Here is an 18,314-nt window from a genome sequence, read left to right on the forward strand (position 1 = left end):
CTTTCTCTTATTGATGTGATGTATCATGCTGATTGATTAGCCAATATTGAACCATCCTTGCAAACCAAGAACAGATCCCACTTGATCATGGTGATTTTTACATGTATTGTTTGATTCAGTTTACTAGTATTTTGTTTAGAAATTTTGCATCCAAGTTCATCAGGGATATTGTCCTGCAGTTCTCTTTTTTAGTGGCGTTTCATTTGGTTTTGGTATCAGGGTAATGTTGGCCCTATAGAATGAATCTGGAAGTTTTCCTTCCTTTTCTATTTTTTGGAATAGTTTGAGAAGAACAGGTATTAACTCTTCTTTAAACGTTTGGTAGAATTTGCCTGTAAAGCCATCTGGTCCCGGACTTTTGGTTTTTGGGAGTTTTAAAATTACTGATTCAATTTCATTGTTAGTATTCAGTCTTCAATTTTTTATTTCTTCCTGATTCAGCTGTGGGAGTTTATAGGTTTCTAGGAATTTATCCATTTCTTTTAGGTTGCCCAATTTGTTAGCATACGGTTTTTCATAATATTATCTTATGAGTTTGTATATCTGTGGTGTTGGTTGTTATTTTTCCTCTCTCATTTGAGATTTGAGTCATTTCTCTTCTAAATAAGTCTGCCTAGAGGTTTATCAATTTTATTGATTTTTCAAAGAACCATCTCCTGGATTCATTGATTTGTTCTCTTGTTTTTTTAGTTTCTGTATCATTTATTTCTACTCTAATCTTTATTATTTCCTTCCTTCTGCTGGCTTTAGGTTTTGTTTGTTTTCTTCTAGCTCCTTTAGGTGTAAGGTTAGGTTGTTTACTTGAGATTTCTCTTGCTTCTTGAGGTAGGCCTGAATTGCTATAAACTTTGCTCTTAGAACCACTTTTGCTGCACCCCAGAGTTTTGGACCATTATGTTTTCATTTTCATTTGTTTCATGTAATTTTTAATTTCTTCTTTTATTTCCTAGTTGGCCCATTCATTGTTTAGTAGCATGTTATTTAAGCTCCATGTATTTGTGGTTTTTCCAGATTTTATCTTGTGGTTGACTTTGTTTCATAGTGTTGCTGTCAGAAATATGCATGGTATGACTTCGATCTTGAATTTGTTGAGGCTTCTTTTGTGGGCTAATATGTGATCTGGAGAATGTTCCATGTGCACTTGAAAAGAATGTGTATTCTGTTGTTTTAGGATAAAATCTTCTGAATATATCTATTAAATCCATCTGGTACAGTGGGTCATTCAAAGCCATTATTTCCTTGATGATCTGTCCATTGTTGTAAGTGGGGTGGTAAAGTGTCCTACTATTATTACATTACTATCGATTAATTCCTTTGTTTTTTTTATTAACTGTTTTATATACTTAGGTGTTTCCTTGTTGGATGCATAAATATTTACAATTGTTATATCTTATTAGATTGTCCCCTTTATTATGATATAGTGCCCTTCTTCATCTCTTGTTACAGTGTTTAAAGTCTAGTTTGTCCAATGTAAGTATTAATACTCCAGCTTTCTTTTGGCATCCATTTGCATCCAATAGGCGTTTCTCTGTCCTTTCACTTTCAATTTGCATGTGTCTTTAGGTCTAAAATCTCTTGTAGGCATCATATGGATGGGTCTTTTTTTTTTTTTAAACATTTGGTCACCCTATGTCTTTTGATTGGAGAATTTAGTTCATTTACATTCAAAGTAATTATTGATAGGTATGTATTTATTGTCATTTTATTTTTTATTTTGTGGTTGTTTCTGAAGATTTTCTTTCATCCTTTCTTGTCATTCTTTCATAGCTTGCTGATTTTATTTAGTGATATATTTGGATTTCTTTCTCTTTATTCTTTGCATATTTATTAGTGTTTTCTCAGAGAGAGGGGGAAGGGTAGAGAGAGAGGAGTGGGGACAGAGAGAGAGAGAGAGAGAGAGAGAGATTCTCAAGCAGATTCCACACAGTACAGAGCCTGACACGGGGCTTGATCTCATGACTACGAAACCATAACCTGAGCCGAAATCAAGAGTCAGAGGGTTAACTGACTGAGCCACCCAAGTACCCTTAGTGTTTTTTAAATTTTTTAATGGTTATTTAGTTTTGAGAGAGAGACAGAGTGTAAGCAGGGGAGAGGCAGAGAGAGGGGGAGACACAGGATGCAAAGCAGGCTCCAGGCTCTGAGCTATTAGCACAGAGCCTGATGTGGGGCTTGAACCACAAACTGCAAGATCATGACCCAAGCCAAAGTCAGAGACTTAAGTGACCGAGCCACTGAGGTGCCCCTAGTGGCTTTTGATATATGGTTACCATTAGGTTTGTATATAACAGCTTCTGCACATAGTGGTCTATATTTAGTTGATGGTTATTTAAGTTTGAACCCATTGTTTTTTCCTCCTCAGGTTTTAGGTATATATTATTATATTTTATAACTTTTTTTTTGTGATTTCCTTGAATGATTTTTTACAGAAATATTCATTTTTTTACTCCTTTTGTATATCTTACCTCTATACTCTTACTTTTGGTCTCTTTTTTTTCCACTCGAAGAGTCCCCTTTAATATTTCTTGCAGAGTTGGTTTAGTTGTCATGAACTCCTTTAGTTTTTGTTTCCCTGGGAACACTTTATCTCTCTTATTCTGAATGATAAGAGTATTCTTGTTGGATAGAGTATTCTTGGCTGCAGATTTTTCCCATTGGGCATTTTGAATACATCATGTTACTCCCTCTGGCTTGGAAAGTTTCTATTGAAAAATTCCCTGCTAGCCTTATGGGTTTTCTGTTGTAAGTTATGGACTTTTCTTGCTGCTTTTATTTTATTTTATTTTTTTTTTTTTCAACGTTTATTTATTTTGGGGACAGAGAGAGACAGAGCATGAACGGGGGAGGGGCAGAGAGAGAGGGAGACACAGAATCGGAAACAGGCTCCAGGCTCTGAGCCATCAGCCCAGAGCCCGATGCGGGGCTCGAACTCACGGACCGCGAGATCGTGACCTGGCTGAAGTCGGACGCTCAACCGACTGCGCCACCCAGGTGCCCCTCTTGCTGCTTTTAAATGTTTTTCTTTATTATTATATTTTGCCAATTTAATTACAATATGTCTTGGTGTGGATCTGCTTTTGTAGATTCTTTTAAAAGTATTTTTTTTTAATGTTTATTTTTGAGAGAGAGAGAGAGAGAGAGAGAGAGCATGCGCATGAGTTTGGGAGGGGCAGACACACACACACACACACACACACACACACAGAATCTGAAGCAGGCTCCAGGCTCTGAGCTGTCAGCACAGAGCCAATGTGGAGCTCGAACCCAAGAACCCTGAGATTCAGACCTGAGCTGAAGTTGGATGCTTAACCAGCCAAGCCACCCAGGCACCCCTGCTTTTGTTGATCTTGATGGGAGTTTTCTGTGTCTACTAGATCTGGGTATCTGTTTCCTTCCCCAGATTAGGGAAGTTATCTGCTATTATTTCTTCAAATGAATTTTCTGCCCCCTTTTCTTCTGGGACTCCTATAATACAAATGTTATTATTTTTGATGGAGTCATTGAATTTCCTAAGTCTATTCTTATTTTGCATAATTCTTTTCTCTTTTGTTCAACTTGATTACTTTCAAATAGTGTGTGTTCTAGGTCACTAATTAATTTCTCTGCTTCTTTCATCCTGCTGTTCAATCCATCAAGCATGTTTTCCATTTCCTTTATTGAACCTTTATCTCTGTTATGTTACTCCTTATCTCTGTTAAGTATCTTTCTCATGTCTTCTACTCTTTTCTCAAGCCCAATGAGTGTCCTATGATCATTGCTTTAAACACTCCATCAGGCATGTTACTTATATCTGTTTTGCTCAGATCTCCGGCTGTGGCCTTGTCCAGTCCTTTCATTTGGGATAAATTTCTCTGTCTCCCTTTTGTCTGCTTCTCTGTCTGTCTCTCTGTGTTAAGAAAGTCGGCTACGTCTTCTGCTCTTGAAAATGGGGACTTCACAACAAAGAGGTCCTGGCAGTTCAGGATAGTATCCTATGTGTGTGGCTTATGCTCTGTTATTGTGTCTGGGTCACTTTTCCTTTCCATGCAGTGATCTGCACTGACTCTCTGCCTGGTGTGGGTTGTGCTTGCTCTCTGTGGTGTTAGTGGGACCCCCGGGTCCCACGCAGGCCAGCTCTGAGTGGGTGTGCCTGCCAGGGAACTTGGGAGCAGGGTGGCAGTGTTAGCAAAATTTGCATTGTGCTACTTGTCCCATGCCAGATCCCCCAAAGCACTGTGGTGGAGGCTGGAGGCTGTGCCGGGATGGCTGTGGGTGTGAGGCTGAACTTGGCATCCAGCTGTGCTTAGCATGTGTTGGCAGCTGGGGGTTTTCAGCTGGGCCTGGTGCAGTGGCTAGGCACTGAACATGGTGGCAACTGGGCACTCGGAGGCTGGGCGGGGTGCATGGGCGGCTTTCACAAAATTTTCCCTGAGCCCAGGGCCAAGGTTAGCAGGCTTGGAGTGGGTGAGTCCTCAGGAGATCTCACGGGCATGCACCTGAACTGCTAGCAGGTTAGGCAGCAAGTGTCTGTGCAGTCCTGCCTCCTACAAGTGGCTCTGTGTTTATGCTGGGGGGTGGAGGAGGAAGACGGCACCTGCCAGCTCCCTTAGTTTGAAGTCCTCCAACGTGCTCTGAAATCAGTATGAACAGATCTGTCTCCTGTTGCCCCTGGCATTGTGTAAACCGCCTTTTTCATGTTGCCTCTTCATACAGGCTGCTGTTTAAGGGCAGTGACCCGGCTATCACTCACCTTCCCAGCTTGCCCTGTGCTGAGTCAGCTGACTTTTAAAGTTCCAGGATCCAAGTCCCCCAAAATTCAGCCTCTCTGGTTTTTAAAGCCAAACATTACGGGGATTAGTTTTCCCTGCTAAGTTCTCTGGTGCAAAGGCCCATTTCTCTGTCCTCTCCACGTGTGTGGCTCCCTCCCTCCTCCAGGCAACCTCCCTTTGCCTTTCTGACCTTCCTAACCTTCCTGAAGCAGCTTCTTCTCTATATTTAGTTGTGACGTTTGTTTTCTAAGCCTGTGGATTACTCTCTAGTTTATTGACTTGGATGTGGGTGATATCTGGTTGTAAACATGGGATGGGGTGAGGTCAGGGTCCTCCTACTCTATCACATTCCTAAGCTCTTTTAACTCACTAGTATTCTACAGTCATACTACCTCTAAACATTTTGTACTGATTTCTCTGAAAATGCTCACTTCGTATCATTTTTGTCAACCCTGTATATAACTATTAAGGAAGAAAGAACTTGGTCAATTTCATGGGTTAAACGATGTCAGCTCTTTAATTTGCAATATTTTACCATTGTTATTCACTGCCTGTATTTTTTATGTGTTTAATGGTAATTTGGATTTTGTCTTTTAAGTTGTTAAAAACTTACTTACGTAATTTCTGCACCCAACGTGGAGCTCGAACTCATGATCCCGAAATTAGAGTTGGATGCTCTTCCAACTGAGCCAGCCAGGTGCCCCTGGATTTCGTCTTTTCTGAACTCTTTTTTCCTGTCCTTTGCCCCAAACTAGGCAAATGTCATGCAGGATGGGGTTTGTCCTCACTCCCCCTGACATCAAGATATCGTTTTAAAATGCTCAATCCTGTCAACATTGCAGTAGTTATCTCAGTGGACCTCCTTGGACTTTTACTTCCCCATTCATATTTTCTGCTTCTGTGCCTCTGCTTATGGTCTTTCCTCTTTCCTCCTGCCTAATGCTTCCATAGTTACTTCTCACACCTGAAGAGTTAGCTGAGACATCACTGCTCCAGTCAGCTTTCCCGCGACCCTTCCAGCCTCTGGCCTCACTAAGTAACCCTTTGTGCTTTCAAAGCACTTGCACCCTCTGTGCCCACTTCTGTTACTGCACTTTGTCCACTTCTGTGTCCATCTGTCCTGTCAGACCACACATTCCTTGAGAGCAGCGACTTTGTGTCGTTCATCTTTTTACCTGCAGGGCCAGGCGTAGGGTAGGGATGGATAAATGCTGAGCTGACCTCAATGGCAGCACCTGACCCTAGTAACTATTCCCTCCTCCCCCCATGCATCTCCTCACATGTGTCTGTCTACTTTTTCTACTTTTCTTATTTGGCAACTCTTCTTCTTCCCGTCCTTAAATGTTGTTGTTCCCTGGAATTCTATCCTTGCCATTTTCTCGTCTAAACCTAGTGGATTAAATTCTTGTCTACAGCTTTAAGACTCCCATGAAGTCCTGACACCCGAACCTCTCTCCTGAGCCGCAGGCCAGATTTTGCAACCGTCTATTGGACGTTTCCAGTTGGAAGTTCCACTAGCTCCTCAAAATTACCAGGTTAAGCACTGAACTCGCTTTCTTTCCTCCAAAATTTGTTCCTTTTTCTCTGTTTCTCAGTTCATTAAATGATACCATCTATCCAGCTAGTAAAGCCAAAAGCAGCAATGGATTCCTCCCTCTTCTCTCATACTGAACTGGTCACCAGATCCTGTAGATTTTCCTTTCTAAATGGCTTTCTCTCCATTCCTGGTGCTCAGTCCAGCTTGTTACCAGTTAACGTCTCTTGGACGACAACGAGGACAGCAGCCTTCCCAACTGGCCTTCCGGGCTCCAGATTTTCATTTCCCATCAATCCTCCAAACTGCTACTATAGGAAACTCAGGAAAATGTAAATCCCATCCCAGATTCTAACATTAGTACTTTCCTAAGCATACAGCAGGAGATGTAGACTTTTGGCTTCATGAAAGTATTCAAGGCCCTTCAAGAACAGGTCCCTCCTCCTTGAAGGACTCATCCCCACAGGTACGTGAGCCAAAACCCATTACTGGCACTTCTCTGGATACAATCATATTCCCTTGTTTTCACTGTCTTTACCCCGTATCCCTTCTACCTGGAATACCCTTCTCTTTTGTCTGTTTGCTAGGCTCTGATTTATCCTTTAAAACGCATCCTAAGAATTATATCAGGGGAGAGGATTTCCGGAAAGATGGCAGAGTAGATGATCTTCAAGTCACCTCCTCCCATGGACACACCTAGGGAACCGTGACATCAGTGCAGCCAACCCAGAAACCCCTAAGACTAGCAGGATAGATTTTCCACACTTAATCATAGAAAGGAGGCCACATGGAAAAGGGCAGGGAGGGCAGAGAGGCAGTTGGTGAACCAAACTCTTGGTGAGACTAACCACGAACAGGAGGGAAGGGAGCATGGGGAAGGGAGAGAGACAGACCCCACACCGGTCATCCCACTCACAGGGGACTGGCACTGGGAAGATAAGTCCCCATAACATTTTGTTTGGAAAACCAGAGGGGCTTAATTTTGAGAGGTTTTACAATTTGGGGGGCTTAACACCAGGAAATTTAAAAATCAGCATGCTCCGCTCTGGGAGAGCCAGAGGGTGGTAGGAAACTCAGCTGCTATCCTTAAAGAGCCAGCATAACAAACAGGCCTGCAGAGATATAACACAGAAGCAGCAGTTTGAAAAGTGGCTGGGGTATATGGGAAGATTTATTTATTAACCACAGAACATGTGCTGGAGGGGCAGGGGTCTTTAGGAGACTTTTCTAAGAACAAAAGAGCTTGTGGGCACCATTTCTCTCTCCCTGCTCTCCAGCCTAGACAGCTAGAGACCTGTGGGAACCAGTGAGAACACCTGCCACCTAGCTTGCTAACACCACATTGCCTGCCCCTGTGTTCTCCTATGGATCTGGGTCCACTCCATCCAACCAGCCCCACTTGGCAAGAGTCCTTCCAGAATGGCTCCGGCCACATCTCACCCTGCAATCAGCCCAGGCAGGGACCCTGCCACTCCAAAGTGACATCTGCCCTGGGAAGAAGGGAAGATAACCATACACACCAGTTTCGCTGCAGCTCTAGTAGCTGAACCTTGTAAGTGGCAGTGCAGAGGGAGTGCCCTGACAATCGGTGCATCTATAGCTCCAGCAGATAGACTGGGGCAGACATCTGATCTCACTACTGGCTCTGCCCACCGACAGAAACCTCTCAAAGACAGCACAGGAAGAGAGTCCTGCAGTCTGGGGTCACTGCACCCTCAGCAGATGGACTGGAGGCCCAAGCCACCAATGAAAGCCTCTCAGGGGACAGGGAAGAGACAGTGCCCTGCATTTTGGTATGACCCCAGCCCCAGAAGATGGGATGAGGGCAGACATCTGGTCTGACTGCTGATACTGCCTAACGACAAGCCCACTGTGGCCCCAGACTGGCACAGGGACCAAACCCTGCCCACAACAGGCAAAGTGGACCACTGCAGTCACCTGGACTGAAGGTAAACAAGGCCCAGCCACAACAGTAGGGCCTGTGCAACTCACATAGAAGACACCCCTGAAGCTCCTGGTCCTGGGGAACAGGGGACATTGCACTGCAGGGCACCGTAAGACCTCTTCCTCATAGGTAACTACTTTCAAGAGCAGGAGACATAATTGACATTACGAATACACAGAAATACAGAGAATTAGACAACATGAGGAAACAGAGGAATATGTCCTAAATGAAAGAATAGGATAAAAACACAGCAAAACAACTAAATAAAACAGAGGTAAGCAATATTCCTGATGAAGAATTCAAAGCAATGGTCCTAAAGATATTCACTGGACTTGAGAAAAGAGTGGAGGATCTCACTGAGACCTTCAACAAAGAGAAAATATAAAAAAGGACCAATCAAAGATGAAGAATTCAATAACTGAAATTAAAAATACACTAGAGGGAATCAATAGTAGATTAGAGAAACAGAAAAATGGATCAGGGAGCTGGAACACAGGGTAATGGAAAGCAACCACACTGAACAGCAAAAAGAAAAAAGAACAATAAAAAATGAGAACAGGTTAAGAGAACTCAATGACACATTCAAATGCAGTAACATTCACATTATAAGAATACCAGAGAAAAAAATAAAAAGGGGGTAGAAAATTTATTTGAAGAAATCATAGCTGAAAACCTCCCTAATCACCTGGGGAAAGAAACAAGCCCAAGTAGCAGAGAGAGCCCCTAATGAGATGAACCCACAAAGATGCATCCCAGGACACACCAGGCAAAAGAAAAAAAAAATAGTGATAAAGAGAGAATTTTAAAAGTAGCAAGAGAAAAGTAAATAGTTACAGACAAGGTAAACCCGTGGATTTTTCAGCAAAAACTTTGAGGGCCAGAAGGCCCCTATGATATAGTCAAAGTGCTGAAAGGAAAAAACCTGCAACTAAGAATATTCTATCCAGCAAGGCTAGCATCAGAATGGAAGGAGAGAGAAAGGGTTTCCCAGATAAAAAAAAGTTAAGGGAGTTCATTACCACTAAACCAGCCTTACAAGAAACATTAAAGGGACTTCTTTACATGGAAAGAAAAGGCCATAATCAGGAGTAAGAAAATTATGAAAGGAAAAGATTTCACAGGTAAATACAAATACAATAAAGGTTGTAGATTAATCACTTATAAAAGCAATACAGAGATTAAAGCACAAAAGCAGTAAAATCAATTACATCTATAAAAGCCAGTCAAAGAATTAAAAAGTAAAAGAATATGAAGTATGACATCATTACATGAAATGGGGGGGGCAGTAAAAATTTAGTGCTTTTAGAATGGTTTCAAATTTAAGCAACCATCAGCTTAATATAGACTGCCATATGTATAAGATGTTGTATATGAGCCTAATAGTAACCACAATAGTAATCTAATAGTAACCACAAATAAGAAACCTGCAGTAATACACAAAAAATAAAGAGAAAAGAATCCAAGCATATCACTAAAGAAAGCCATCAAACCACAAGGGAAAAGAGCAAGAGAAGAAAGGAACAAAGAAAAACTACCAAAGCAATGTAAAACAAGTAACAAAATGGCAATAAATACATACCTATCAATAACTACTTTGAATGTAAATGAACTAAATGCTCCAATCAAAAGACATAGGGTGACTGAATGGATAAAAAACAAGACCCATCTACATGCTGCCTAAAACAGACTCACTTCAGACTTAAAGACACAGGCAGATTCAAAGTGAAGGGGTGGAAAAACCTTTACCATGCAAATGGAAGCAAAAAGAAAGCAGAGGTAACAATACTTATATTGAACAAATAGACTTTAAAAGACAGACTATAATAAGAGACAGAGAAGATCACAGCATAATGATAAAGGGAACAATCCATTAAGAAGATATAACAATTGTATGGGGCGCCTGGGTGGCGCAGTCGGTTAAGCGTCCGACTTCAGCCAGGTCACGATCTCGCGGTCCGTGAGTTCGATCCCCGCGTCGGGCTCTGGGCTGATGGCTCAGAGCCTGGAGCCTGTTTCCGATTCTGTGTCTCCCTCTCTCTCTGCCCCTCCCCTGTTCATGCTCTGTCTCTCTCTGTCCCAAAAATAAATAAACGTTGAAAAAAAAAAAAAAAGAAGATATAACAATTGTAAATATTTATGCACCCAACAAGAAAGCACCTAAATGCATAAAGTAAATATTAGCACACATAAAAGAAGAAATTGATAGTCATACAATAATAGTAGGGGACTTTAACACCCCACTTACATCAATGGATAGATCATCCAGGCAGAAAATCAACAAGGAAATAGTGGCTTTGAATGATACATTGGACCAGATGGACTTAACTGATACATTCAGAACATTCAATCCAATAAGAGTGGAATACACGTTCTTTTCAAGTGCACATGGAACATTCTCTAGAATAGATCACATGTTAGGCCACAAAACACATCTCAATAAATTCAAAAAGACTGAAATCGTATCATGCATATTTTCTGACCAGAACACTATGAAACTAGGTTTCAAAATCTTTAGGATGCAGCAAAAGCTATTCTAAGAGCGAAGATTATAGCAATACAGGACTACCTCAACAAGCAAGAAAAATCTCAAGCAACCTAAACTTACACTGAGAGGAGCTAGAAAAGAAAAAAACCAAGCAAAGCCAGTAGAGGAAGGAAATAATAAACAGTAGAGGAGAAATACATGAAATAGAGACTAAAAAAATCAGTAAAACTTTAGCCAGACTCATCAAAAAAGGAAGAGTGAGAACTCAAATAAAATCAGAAACAAAGGAGGAGAAAAAACTGACACAACAGAAACACAATTATAAGAGAATATTATGAAAAATTACATGCCAACAAATTGGACAACCTAGAAGAAATGGATAAGTTCCTAGAAACATATAAACTCCCACAATTGAATCAAGAAGAAATAAAAAATTTGAACAGACTAAATACTAAAAATGAAATTGAATCAGTAATAAAAAATTCCCAATAAACAAACATATGGGACCAGATGGCTTCACAGGTGAATTCTATCAATTGTTTAAAGAAGAGTTAACATTTATTCTTCCTAAGCTATTCCAAAAAATAGGAGAGGAAGGAAAGCTTCCAGATTCATTCTATAAGGCTAGCATTACCCTGATACCAAATCCAGACAAAGACACTACAAAATAAAAGAACTACAGGTCAATGTTTCTGTTGAACAAAGATGCAAAAATCCTCAACAAAATACTAGCAACAAAATCCAACAATACATTAAAAAAAACCATTCACTACGATCAAGTGGGATTGATTTATTCTTGTCATGCAAGAGTGGTTCGATATTTGCAAATCAATCAATGCGATACATCACATCAGTAAGAGAAAGGATAAAAACCATATGATCACCTCAATAGATGCAGAAAAAGCATTTGACAAGGTACAACATCCATTCATGATAAATACCCTCAACAAAGTAGGTTTAAAGGGAACATACCTCAACATAATAAAGTCCATATGTGAAAACTCCACAGCTAACATCATGCTCAATGGTGAAACTGAGAGCTTTTCCTCTGAGATCAGGAACGAGATAAGGATATCCACTCTTACCATTGTTTTCTTTTTTACCTACTCTCACCACTTTTATTCAACATAGTACTGGAAGTCTTAGCCACAGCAATTAGAAGACAAAAATATATAAAGGCATCTGAATTTGTCAGGAAGAAGTAAAACTTTCACTATTTACAGATGACGTAATACCATACACAGAAAACCCTGAAGGCTCCACTGGAAAACTACCAGAACGGATAAATGAATTCAGTAAGGTTGCAGGATACAAAGTCAATATATAGAAATCTGTTGCATTTATACACACTAATAATGAAGTAACAGAAGGATAAATTAAAAGAATCCCATTTACAATTGCACCCATAATAAAATACTTGGGAATAAACTTAACCAAGGAGGTGAAAAGTCTATATTCCAAAAACTATATAACACCAATGAAATAAATACAAGATGACAAACAAATGAAAAGATACTCCATACTCATGGATTGGAAGAACAAATATTGCTAAAATGTCTATACTCTCCAAAGCAATCTACAGATTTAATACAACCCCTATCAAAATACCAACAGTATTTGTCACAGAACTAGAACAAATAATCCTGGAATTTGTAACCACAAAAGACCCTAAGTAGCCTAAGCGATTTGAAGAAAGAATCCCAGATTTTAAGATATGCTCCAAAGCTGTAGGAATCAAAACAGTATGGTACTGGCACAATAACAGACACACAGATCAATGGAACGGAATAGAATCCAAAAATAAACCCACGCTTTTATGGTCAACTAATCTATGACAAAGGAGGCAAGGATACAAAATGGAAAAAAGACATCTCTTCAACAAACAGTGCTGGGAAAACTGGACAGCTACATTTTCAAAAGAATGGAATGGGGCCACTTTCTTACACTGCACACAAAAATAAACTCAAAATGGATTAAAGACTTAGTGAGACCTGAAAAATAAAATTCCAAGAAGAAAACACGGCAGGAATCTGTTTGACATTGACTATAGAAACATTTTTCCAGATATTTCTCCTCTGGCAAGGGAAATAAAAGCAAAATTAAAGTATGGAGACTACATCAAAATAAAAAGCTTCTGCACAGCAAAGAAAACAATCACAGAACGAAAAGGCAACTTACCAAATGGGAGGAGATATTTATAAATGACATAGTTGATAAAGGGTTAATACCTCAACTATATAAAGAACTTGGAGAACTCAACACCAAAAAACCCCAAATAATCCAATTAAAAAATGGGCAGAGGACTTGAATAGACATTTCTCCAAAGAAGACATGCAAGACCTGAACATCACTCATCATCAGGGAGATGCAAATCAAAACCACAATGAAATATCATCTTACATCTGTCAGAATGGCTAAAATCAAAAACACGAGAAATAAATGCTGATGAGGACGTGGAGAAAGAGAACGCTCACGCACTGTTGGTGGGAATGTAAGTTGGTGCAGCCACTGTGGAAACAATATGAAGTATTACCCTATAATCCAGTAATTCCACTATTGGATATTTACCCAAGGAAAACTAATTCAAGAAGATATATGCACCTCTATGTTTATTGCAGTATTACCTACAATAGCCAAGATATAGAAGGAGCCCAAGTGTCCATTGACAGATGAATGGATACAGAAGATGTGGTATAGATACACAATGGAATATTACTTGGCCATAAAAAAGAATGAAATCTTGCCATCTGCAACAACGTGGATGGACCTAGAGGGTATAATGCTAAGTGAAAAAGAGAAACACAGAGAAAGACAAATACCATACGCTTTCACTCATGTATGGAATTTAAGAAACAAAGCAGATGAGCAAGCAACAACAACAAAAAGACAAAAACCAGACTCTTAAATACAGAGAACAAACTGGTGGTTGCCAGAGGGGAGGTGGGTAGGGAGATGGGTGAAATAGATAACAGGGATTAAGATGTACACTTGTTGAAATTTTTAAAAACTAACTTTTAAGTTTATTTATTTATTTATTTTAAGAGAGAGAGGGGAGGGGCAGATAGAGAGGGAGAGAGAGAATCCCCAGCAGGCTCCACACTGTCAGTGCAGAGCCAGAGGTGGGGCTCTAACTCACGAAACCGTGAGATCATGACCCGAGCTGAAAACAAGAGTCGGATGCTTAACTGACTGAACCATCCAGGTGCCCCTAGAATTTTTTTAAATGTTTTAAATTTATTTTTAAGAGAGGGAGAAAGAGTGGGAGAAAAGAGCGAGCATGGGCAGGGAAAGGACAGAGAGAAAGAGGGAGACACAGAATCCGAAGCAGGTTCTAGGCTCTAAGTTGTCAGCACAGAGCCCGACACGGGGCTCGAACCCACGAACCGCAAAATCATGACCTGAGCTTAAGTCGGACCCTTAACCGACTAAACCACCCAGGTGCCCCAAGAGGTACACCTGTGACGAGCACCGAGTAATGCACAGAATTGTTGAATCATTATATTGTACACTTGAAACTAAGTGAAGACTGTTACGTTAATGATACTTGAACACCAACAAAAAAGAATCACACATCAGGAGGGTCTCCCGCAACCCTTCAATCGCATGCCTCTCTCACGCAGCCTTACTCTTGTGCTACCGAGTGGTGGTGCCGGCTCCCCTGCGGGTCTCTCCGGCAGCCGCTGAGCACTTTGAGGGCAGTGGCTGTGCCTTGTTCATGTCCTCCAACTCAAAGGGAGTCACTAAGTGTCCAATGCAGGACTCAGGACACAGGCTGGAGCTAAGATCTCATCAGTCTCCTCACAGCTGCATGCTTAGAAGCATCCATGTCATTGTGTCCATATTCTCATATTTCTCCCCTAATGTCCCACATCGCATCTGTGCTTCCCCCACCCCCTTCGCTGAAACTGCAGAGCAAACATCATTAATGATTAAGACCAAATCCAACACATTATTTCCAGCCTTCATTGCCTGGTCTTCTTCCCAGCATTGAACTTTATGGACCAACCATCTCCTCCCTCGCTTCCCAGGCGCCACTGTCTTTGGACTCTCTCCAGTTCGACTCCTCCTTCACAGTCTTCTTCGGCTTCTTGTCCTTTGCTTACCCTTAAATGACAGGGTTTTCAGCCCACCTCTGCCTTATTCCACACACTCTCCCTGGGTGAGGCCACTCCTACGGCTTCAGCTACCACCACTATGCTGGGATTCCTACACCCGTCTTCAGCTCAGATTACATGTAAGTCCCACAGGCACCTGAAGTGCAAACTTGGCCAAAACTGCCCCGGAATGTGCTCTTTTCCCTCCATGCACCTCTCACGGGGAGCAGAGTCTCCATCCACCCATTCTGCTCAAGCAGAAGTCTGAGGTCTTAGCTTCGTCCTCCCACTCCCCACTCACACACAAGAGATTGGCCAGGCCTGTTGATTCTACCCTCCGAACATCTCTGAATCGGCTGCCTCCTCTCCATCCCTACTGCTCATGACTTGCATTAGCTCCTCATCCTCTCTTACCAAGGTGACCACAAGTGGCACCTACGTGGCCTCCCTCCAACACTCCCCAACCTTCTATTCTACCTGTCACACCCAGCAGCCTGAGTACTGTTTCTACAATGCAAAACGGACTATGATAATCCTCTGCTAAAAGCAACACCTTTCCCAAACTTCCAGGTGTAAAATCACGCCTTTGTCTGCCTTGCCCAAGAATGTCCCTCACCATCCCCTCTGGACTCCCTACTGTCCTGCAGTCCTGGACTTCCCTACTGCCATGCCTCTGTTCCTGCTGCTTCATGGGCCCAGAATGACCTTCCTTTGTCAAAATGCAGCTCAAGGATCTCAACTTCTGTGAAGCTTTCTGTGTCTACATTGTATTCTTTACAGGCTTCGGGCATACACCATCTCCCTTGACTAGTCTACAAGGCCACTGAGGCAGGAGCCATGTTTCATCTCAGAGTTTTCAGAACCTGGCATAAAACCTGGCACAGGTTTTCAGAACTTGGCACCTTCACTTGCTAAATGAAGCATTCATCAGTGACTTCCAGGGAGAGGTGGGTGGGGCAACGTTCTCAGGGTGCACACCTCTGGCCCTGGTGAGTTTAATTAATGCCATGGCATTTGCACCATTATGGGCAGGTCAGCTTACCATCATTTCCCAGGGGACCGGGAGACTAGGACTCAGCATTGCTTCATGTATTTTACATAGAATAAAGCTGAGGCTCAGAAGCCACTGGGAGATGGCCTTCTAGAATCATACCCAAGGGCAAGAGCCATCTTACAGTATAGATAGGATGGGAACCCTAGTAGAGAAGCTTACCTTGTGCCCTAGAAGTTCCTTTGGGCATGTGGGTTGGACCTGTTCAGAGCTTTCTTTTCCACAGCACTGAAACTAGAGAGTCAGAGAACAGCTTTTAGGGCACAGGAAGGAGGAGTGGGAGCTATAAGTCTGGGCATCACGGTGGAGGACTGGGGCACTGAGGCAGCAAAGCAGCTGTGGGGCCAACCTCTGCAACCCAAACTGCCATTTCTAGGAAGATAGTGAAGAGTCACATAACCATGCTAGCAAAACAAGAAGAGAACTTCGGTAAAGTTGTCTGAGTTTTACGATGGGAAGTGACTCAAGGCAATCCAAACAAAGCAAGAAGCCAATGACAGTGTCTTGTGTAAATTGCTGTTTTTTAGACAGGAATTGGGTCCTTAGATTCTTTATTTCAGCCTGGGAGTAACTTACCCTGCTGAGTAGCTCAAGTTTTATGAGCTTCAGGAAGGGCTCATTAACTGGGGACAGTCTGGGACAGAGAGGAGAAGTGGCCACAGTAAATAAACCCCAGGGGCTGAAAGGCCAGGGCATGAAGTCAGGCCAACAAATAGGTGTCCTGCCTTAGGGCTGGCTCTTCAAAGACAAAGGAGACTGTGTGTTGCTTGATGTCCCTGGGGCAGCTGAGGCTGAACAGGATAAATGGTTGGCACCTTCCAACCATTTCCTGTGACAAACAGGAATGGGGCTACCCGGAAGCAATTGGCCCAGGGGTTCAGAGATACTTCTCCATACGGCAGTGGTTAATAAATCAGGATGACTCTGACCTGGCCCATCATCCATAAGCCCTTGTTGGTTAGCTGTGTGCAGCCCTCAGCACTGCACTGACGGCACAGTCCCACAGAACGTTCTAGGATAAAGGGAGCATAGCTGTCTCCGTGCCCTTTTGTGTTACAAATGGGGGAGCTGAGTGATTATCAGGGAGGCAAGGAAGTGGCTCAAGTCGCAAAGAGGCTCAGTGGCAGAGCTGCAGCTAGAAAGAGCTTTCCTGACTTGAAGGTCATGGTCGCTTCTATTACACCACCATGCCACCTTCCGAGACAGCTTGGAACTGATTTGGGCTGCTTTCTGGGCGCTCTTCTTTGTGCTCTTTTGTCTCTCTGGGGCACATGCCCTGACTTCCTCTTGTGAACGCTGGGTGCCAGGTAGGCCCCTTACTCTTCTAGGTTCTACGCGTAATGCCAATGGCGGCTCCTATGAGGGCTGAAATACAGCTGCGGCATGGCTTCACCAAAGTTATTCTGATCTTTAAGCCAAGTGAAGACAGAGGTCCTGACTAACGCATGGTCTTCAGAAGATATGATGTTAAAGAAGAAGCAAAGTTACTTACTGTTGAGTGGAAGGTAATGAGGGTCCCATTTCCCTTTTCCCTGTCTTTCAGGTAATCACTATAAGCCTCTTCATACATGGTCTGAACATGCCGTATAGCCTGAAAAAATACCAGGAAAACTGTGGGAAGTTCCGAACATTCTCCTTTCATCAAGGAAAACCCCCTCTTCCTTACCCTTGGAAAATACAGCCTGTCCCTGTGTTTATCTGTATTTTAAGTCAATTCTGCATTTACAGAATAGATTATAGATTCTGGAGTTTCACAGATACTTCTGGAGATGGGAGGATAGACTAACCAAGAATAACTTTCATAGACTAGAAAGATTTCTTTAAGTGGAGGTTCTCAAACCTGAATGGACATCAGCATCCACCGAGCCCCAGACTCTGGGGCCTCCCCAGGAGTTTCTGACATACAGGGAGTGGGGACTTAGGCATTCTTGGTACCCCACTGGTTAAAAGTATTCAAGTCTATTCATTACATGGTTTGAAAGATGCTCATGACTGAGGAACGCTGTTTCAGCATATAAATATCGTAGAAAATGTAGAGAATGCTTTTTCTGATATAAAGGCATGTGATCTGACATCCATAAAGATCTCAAAAAGTCATTAGATCCAATTCCTCCAACCTGCAAATATAGCCAGCTACTTCAGAAACATTCCAAAGGAGGTGATATTTACTTATTCTACATGTTCACCATTTTTTTTACATCTAAAGTAAGTTCATAAACACAATATTGATAGCACACGAATTTACATGAAATACAGTACGTTTAAGACTCCATTCTTCCTCCTTTTCACTCCCCTCTTTCCCACAGTGTGTTTTAACCTTCTAAAAGGACATTTCCTCTGTGGGTTCTTCTGATAACCTATTTTGGACACCTATAGTGTGAGCACAAATCTAAAGAGACTGGCTTCACCAGCACACAGCAGGTCAGGCTTTAGTCTTCAAGGATGATGTGGCCTCTT

The 18,314-nt window shown here is 42.1% G+C and overlaps 1 protein-coding gene across 1 annotated transcript in view; it reads right to left on the reverse strand.

Moving 5' to 3' along the window:
* The window catches only part of TSPAN2 (tetraspanin 2), a 58,511-nt gene that overhangs the window by 10,029 nt on the left and 30,168 nt on the right, over positions 1-18,314 (reverse strand). The window contains exons 5-6 of the mRNA XM_040471401.1: positions 17,350-17,448; positions 16,020-16,091 (exon numbers count right to left, since the gene is read on the reverse strand). Coding sequence (XP_040327335.1) covers positions 16,020-16,091; positions 17,350-17,448 — 171 coding nt within the window. The remainder of the gene's footprint in view (positions 1-16,019; positions 16,092-17,349; positions 17,449-18,314) is intronic.

The sequence above is a fragment of the Herpailurus yagouaroundi genome, unplaced genomic scaffold (assembly GCF_014898765.1).
Source record: "Herpailurus yagouaroundi ecotype Mexico unplaced genomic scaffold, PumYag 77, whole genome shotgun sequence".
Classification (NCBI taxonomy): domain Eukaryota; kingdom Metazoa; phylum Chordata; class Mammalia; order Carnivora; family Felidae; genus Herpailurus; species Herpailurus yagouaroundi.